The 7,168-nt window shown below is 42.9% G+C and overlaps 1 protein-coding gene across 1 annotated transcript; it reads left to right on the top strand.

The window, feature by feature from the left end:
* Window positions 1-968: 968 nt before the first annotated feature.
* Window positions 969-6,598, top strand: LOC133915915 (probable WRKY transcription factor 4). Its single transcript, XM_062359310.1, has 4 exons — window positions 969-1,402; window positions 3,803-4,521; window positions 4,601-4,723; window positions 5,765-6,598. Exons 1-4 carry the CDS (start codon window positions 1,070-1,072, stop codon window positions 6,045-6,047), a joined length of 1,458 nt encoding a protein of 485 aa, XP_062215294.1. The 5' UTR covers window positions 969-1,069; the 3' UTR covers window positions 6,048-6,598.
* The last annotated feature ends 570 nt before the right edge of the window (window positions 6,599-7,168 follow it).

The following is a 7,168-nucleotide window of genomic DNA, read 5'->3' as shown; positions in this document are numbered from 1 at the left end:
GCTCTAGATCCATGAATGATTAGGTTTATGATGAATTATTTATGCTACCCTTGATTGTGAAGTTCACCCCTCGCCGCGTCCACGCCCACCACTTCCACCTCCTACCCCACCCTGTGCTCGTGAAGGTGCTTCTCGCGGATCCGTCCGCCTTGACCTCGAGGCTGCCGCCACGGCTGGAAGGAACATGCTCCTCCACGTCACCTCCATAGGAGGGCACGCAGAGCTCGCATCGCTCCTCCTTCTCCGCACCATGCGTCTCCTCACCGCTCACGCCAAGGCCCACAAGGTCGTCGCAATCCTGATCGCATCCTCATCCTCATCCTCCCCACATCCTACCTGTGCATCCTGACTAGGGCCACGAAAAGGCGCACGCGCCACACGATGGTGAGTGGGGAGTGGGTCTAAGGGCTGGTAGATGTATTGATGACAAAAACCGTAATATCCCCTCAATTTGATGTACTCGTTAGTTTCCAAGAGCGGATCCATACTTAGAGTAACATTTTAGTTGCATCCTAAAATTTATAGGAAATGGAGGGGATCAATGAATCGGGCTACTTAAAAACATAGAGTTACTTCATTTGGTAGGACTTTATTCTAATCCAACATAGATTCTGGATCTGGAGCCTGGCAAACACTCACTGGAGAGGTCCTAATGGAATCTCTAACATATTTTAAGCCGGCCATTGTATTTTAAGCCGAACAAAGTGCACTTCGATGTAAGCACCCTCGGAGGCCGGAGCAGAGCGGACGAGAGACAAACCAGCAGCCGGCCGCGGCCCGCGGCGCAGAAAAATCCATCCATCCACGAGGGAGGTCCCGCCAAGCCAAATGGCGGCGGCTAAGGTTTACCGCGCGTTCCTGTCGCGGTTAAGTATCACCATTTCCATTCCTGATCGAGGGGGGCCGGCGAGTGGGCGCACCCCCCCCCCCCCCCCCCCCCCCGGCTCCTCCAAAAGCCGTCCCTCTGTCTGCCCCCGCACGCCCACGCAGGCAAGAAAAAGGAGAAGCGTTCCCCAAGCATCCCCCCTGCACAGTTGCTCCTTCTCTCTCGGCTCTCTCCTCCTCCCCCATGGCGGCCCGCGAGGCCTCCGCCTCCGCCACCGGCGAGGGCGCGCGCCACCCGCCGCCACGCACCACGCTCTCCCTGCCCTTGCGCTCCGCCGTTGAGTCCCTCTTCGCCGCCGGCGCCGGTTCCACGGCCGCCGCCGAAACCAGCCCCGGCCCACTCACCCTCGCCGACGCGCCCTCCCCTGCCTTCCACGGCTCCTTCACCCAGCTCCTCTTCGGCGCCATAGGCTTCCCAGCCGTCGCCCGGGGCCCCTCGCCGCCCTCTCCGTTCGCCGTGCCGCCAGGACTCAGCCCCACCGCGCTACTCGGCTCCCCCGGGCTCTTCTCCCCAACGGTATTCCCCAAACCCTAGCTAGAAATCGAAATCGCACCTTCGCTTGCTTTCCTTGCTCGCTTGTGCGGTTGTGCTTGCCGATGCTTTGGTTTTTATCTGGTGCGTGTTGGGTAGTACTAGCTAATTAAATTTATTGGGACTATACTACTTCTGGTTCCTAATAGTGTTGCGGATTCGTGAGGTCAGTTCACTGCTGGTTCCTAGCTTGGACCCGCCTTGGGAGATCTGCGTGCAGCGTGGAAAGGTCAAGCATGGTTGTTAGCTTGTGTCATGTCGTGGTCCTCAGTACTTGGAATTCTGTACGCGACTGTTCTCAGTGTGATGCACTGTGTAAAGGATAGCTCTGAACTCTAGCAATTTGACTTGCATTTGCCGAGGGATGATTTGCATTGCAGTGGGGGGATTCGATTAGCTCATTTACTCACATGAGCATTTTCCCCAAGATTGTGAGTGTAGACCAAATTGAAGTTCCTTTTTGGGATTATGTTGAATATCCTTCATTCCCGCTTACAGCATGAGTTATTTTTTCTTGGTGAGATCCTGTGCTTGGACCGTGGCCTTCTTGTTTGAATTTTTGAACTTTCGTCTTTTGATTAAAACTGAAATTACAACGTTCCATTTAGGTGCAAATAACAGAAATGAAACTTCGGTAGTCTTTCATTTAGCTCTCCTCTCTAATGTTTTGCTTTGTTAGTTGCAGTGATAAGGTTAGAAGGGTTAATAGTTATGCTGATTAGTCGTGTACTCTTGTTTCACTGCTCTCTTATATATTTGTAGTTTATGCCAAGGACACTATTTGCTTGTGCACCTTGAGGTTATACCATTATAACATTCTTTCACGTAAGGAGTCAACCAAAAGATACAGATGCCTCAAAGAGAACCTAGCAAGTTAACATTCAATTACTGTCCTGAATTTTCACAAGTAACTCTACTGTGGTTGTGATGATTCAATCAATGCTGTCAAATGGTGAGCAAGCGGTCACCATCCGTACTTAAGCAAATGGGTGCTTGTTTGGCCTTTAAGATGATCCCATTTGTCAAAATAAATAAAATAAGAATACAGCATGCTACTCCTAAATTCATATAATTGATACGTAAGCCATGCTCTGATATAGTTGATACATAGATGCAACTTGGTAATATGTATGCTTGAAGTTGTTTAGCCCATTAAAATAAGGAATATAACAAAGTTTTCCAAATTATAATTGCACTATCAGACCTGCTTATGCGGACATTTAACTTTTTCTCTACTATTGGCCAAACTTAATTGTACTTAAAACCACTTTTTTGGTATCAACTTCAGAACAAGTTTCTTAGGTTAGGCATAAATACTGGAGCTTGCCAGCTTGGGCAGAAAAATAACTATTTTAGTATGTTAGTATTTCAATTTTTTTTTATGATATTACAATATGGGGCATTGATGATGGCACTTTATTTTTTAATAATCTGTTGCATTCTGAAAGATTTCCATGTTGATCCTATCATTCACATAAGTGAGTTGCTGATTTTGGTCCTACAAATAATGAATTGAATACAATTATTATCTTATCTGTTGCAAAAAGAAAAATATCATGCTTGCATGTGCCTTTGTTTACTATGCTGATATTGATTACATGATGGTAATGGTGGTGTCAGTCCCAACGCAGTATTACCTGAACATGAATCCGAAAGATTGTTGCATACTTGCATCAACACATGCTTTGTACTCTCAATGTATATCAGGCATGACACTAGCATTAATGAGAGAAGCAGAGGATATACTAGTGTGGGGATGAATTCAGTTTTAATTTTTGGTATTCTATCATATCGTAGTAACTACCTTTACTTTGTGAAAAGTAGAAGAAAAGCTAGAGAATACTATGAAAAGTCTCTTAGATAATCAATGTCATGTAATTGCAAATTATTGACTGATTTCTGGCCGTGTTGTGACTGGTATGCTCTCATTCGTGTAATGTTTGGTGTTTTCTGGCTGGTTGCCTCTAGTTCCTACTTCCTAGTCTGGACCTGCCCATTGTGAACTGCTAATTGTTGCTGAGGGTAAACACCTTGTCTCCAAACATCTAAAATCTTTCCCTTGTTTTGCTTGAGAAATGCCTGAAACTTATGTAGTGGATAGGATGAAATTCCAGCCATTGAACCAGCAAATGTCTTGCCATCCTGAATGACAGAATTGATTTTGAAGTTTCATTCCTCCTTGTCGCTGTAAAAAAGAGTCCAATTATTTCTTATTGTTCCATGTAGATATCAGGAAATCACTGGTATGGTGCTTGGTTTTAAGTTTTATTGAATGTTTGGTTTGTCACTGTATATTTGCTTGTGCTAATTGGTAGTTATTACATTCACAAATAAAGATATGTTTATATCTGGGCTTATAGGTGTTATTATAATTTTTCCTTGCAGGGGAGTTTTGGGATGTCCCATCAACAAGCATTAGTACAAGTAACAGCACAAGCACTCCACCCTCCGTACAATATGGTCAATCAAACAGATTACTCACTCCCTTTCTCGTCGACAACACCAGCTTTGACGTCACAGCATGTCAATTCTTCTGCCAATGTGACATCAACACAGGAGATACCAACTCAGCCATTGCATACAGCTAATAGCAACATTGAATCAAATGAGGTTTCCCAAGGATTCCAAACTTCTGCATTCACTGTGGATAAACCTGCCGATGATGGCTACAACTGGCGGAAGTATGGCCAGAAGGCAGTTAAGGGTGGGGAGTATCCAAGGAGTTACTACAAATGTACTGAAGCGAGCTGTCCAGTTAAGAAAAAAGTGGAGCGCTCAGCAGATGGACAGATTACTGAGATAATTTATAGAGGTCAGCATAACCACCAGCGTCCACCAAAAAGGAGGTCCAAAGATGGTGATTTACTAAATGAAGAGGATGATTTTCATGAGAATGAGGATGCTTCAACTAGATCAGAACCAGGCTCTCAAGATTGCTCTGGAAAATTTGAGGCATCAAATGGCATCGCAGGGCCTTCAATGTCAAAGAGGGGAGAGGGAGGTGAGAAATTGTCAGGCTCAAGTGACAGCGAGGAGGAGGGTGATGATGAAGTAAGAGCTGGCACTGACAATGAAGATGCTAGTCATGCAAATGTAAACAAAAGGTAGTTTCTATAATGAGCATTTTTTTAGTAGGAAATCTTTTTCTATCTTTCATCTATAAATGCCTGTTTTATTGGGCAGACATGTGCCAACTCCAGCTCAAAGGATCATTGTGCAAACAACTAGTGAGGTTGATCTTCTGGATGATGGCTACCGGTGGCGCAAGTATGGACAGAAAGTGGTAAAAGGGAATCCACATCCAAGGTAATACTGTTATCATTTTGCATTTGTTCTCTATGTTCTTTCTATGTATTCATTCGTGTGAGTTTACACTTGCTTTGAAGTTAAAGTAGCGGATGAGATCATGTGATAGTCATGGTTGCCACAAAGCCAAATATATCCCTCCCGGTCAGTGGTGTGAGCTCTTGAGGACTGGCACATGATTGGTTCAAACCTGTATTTTTTGCAAGTTAGTCCTGATGTCCTATTTATTCCTAGACCATGTTCCAGTGCCGAAAATACCACATGGTCGTTGCCTGCAGTCCCTACTATAACTCTATAAGTATTCCATTGAGTCCATGTTCTTTGGTGTTTTAGTTAGGATCTTTCAGAAACCACAAATACAGGTACATATTTACTCTTTGTTAGGTTGTAATGGCCTTTGCTCTGAGATTTGTAAATTATTTTTTTTAACAAAGGAGTACCAAAGAAAAGCCCCTCTATATTTATACAGGATTTAAATTTAGTAACTTATTGCACGCACTACTTAGAAATACTAAGTGGCAATGAAGAACTCTTGTTTGATTTGGCCGTAGTCCTGCTGCCCACATCTCTTGTGCGGACCAAAAAACATTTTTACGTTTTACCATATGAGTATTGTATAGTTGTCTCACCCAGTTAAGATGACTCTTGATTAAGTGAGTTAGTTTTGAAAGAATTTGGCAAAATATCACAGTTCCAGTCATTATTCTCCAACAAAAGTTATTCTGGAAGCTTTTCTGATTGTATTCTACTTAGCTTTAAGGTACCTAGCTATAAGGGCTGCTGTGTTCTTACTTTACACATATTTGTCAATGTATATCTTGCTCTTTAACTTGGCTTGTTGAAAAAGAACAAGGAACAATTAAAAGTTGTGGCTTTTGGACAAGTTTACGCTTTCAAATGATATCTGTGGTTATCAGTTTGAACTATTTAGTCATCAAGTAGATTTGGCGATGGCCCTTTTGTTGAACACTTAAAACTTATATGGAGAATCTATTTGAATTAAGTTATACTTCACATGTCAAATTTGGTTGCACTGTGTAGGAGTTACTACAAATGCACATACCAAGGATGTGATGTGAAGAAGCATATTGAAAGATCTTCGCAGGACCCAAAGGCCGTCATAACTACATACGAAGGGAAGCACAACCATGACGTGCCAGCAGCCAGGAACAGCAGCCATGCTGCTGCTAATGCCAATGCGTCATCTTCCAACAGCTTACCACACAGGGGGCAGAATTCAGCATCCAGTAGTCGTGGAGCAGACGTACAAAATGCGTCATCAGCTTCTTCCATGCTACTAAAAGAAGAAAATGAAATAACATAACCTTTTGGAGTGTCTGACAGCCTAAATTATTCTGTTCTCTTGTCCAATTCCTGGGCGTTCTGCTTCACATTCGGCGCTGGAGCAAATTGACATTGTAATTTCTGCATTGGTTTCAGTCAAGAGCAAAATCCTGCGCCGTGCCCTTCCAAGAGCCCGCACACCCTGTTTTGCAGCAGTATCTGTTATGTTGTACTCCCATTGGTTGTAAATGCCATCAGTCTTACCCACGGAGAACTATATAGATGACAGCTTTGAGCTTTCTTCGGCCCAAGTGTATATGCTCGATTTGAAACTTTTAACTGATAGCTGGTTTGTAGATACATGGCTCCTTCCTAGTTTCTGTAAGTGTTTTTTGGACAGGACGTGTATAAAGTTATAGTTGCTGAACGCGATGATGATCGATTTTCCGTGGGCCTGTGAGCACACTTCCAATTTTCCAATCTCCATACTCAATTTAGTCGCTGCCATTGACCAGCAACGAATTATGTAATATTTTATGATAGGTCTGTGCTACAACTTTCATGTGAAAAATTTGGATACCTTTATTTATATGGGCGGTTAGTTTTCCAAGGCTAACTAGACATTTGCTCTAAATTTTTTTTCAGCTTTGCTAATTTTCACTTGACAAATGTGCATACCCACCATGCAAGTTGTTGTAACTTAGGTGCACCTTACTCTTAATATTTCTTTTCAGCTTAATTAATTTCAATCGCCTAAAAATTTCTTTTTTTAAGAATAAAGGAGGGGGAAACCGCTCCTATTTTTTTAAAATACATTCTTATATCTCAGTCACCTACTAGATAGATTAAAGTTGCAATATTATGTTAATTCTTGGATATTGTTTAATGGCTAAAAAGGAGATTGAAAAAACGAAGTTTCAATCCACTTGAAATTGGACACCCCCATCTTTTATTAGTACCGAAACGGTATACCCGTAATGGCTTCTTTTCGAAACATTCTATGGCGACCCGACATCACCACTTCAGAGGTAGGTTGTCATGTCTATGGTCCCTACTCCGGTAAGTGAAAATTATCAAAGCATTGACACATCAGAGTGACATAACAGAAGATAATGGAACAGATCCGTAGACGATATAAATCACAACTTATGTTAACTTTAC

Source organism: Phragmites australis, chromosome 4 (genome assembly GCF_958298935.1).
Source record: "Phragmites australis chromosome 4, lpPhrAust1.1, whole genome shotgun sequence".
Taxonomy (NCBI): domain Eukaryota; kingdom Viridiplantae; phylum Streptophyta; class Magnoliopsida; order Poales; family Poaceae; genus Phragmites; species Phragmites australis.
Note: the sequence above shows the minus strand (reverse complement) of the source record. Positions and strands in the feature narration are given on the sequence as shown.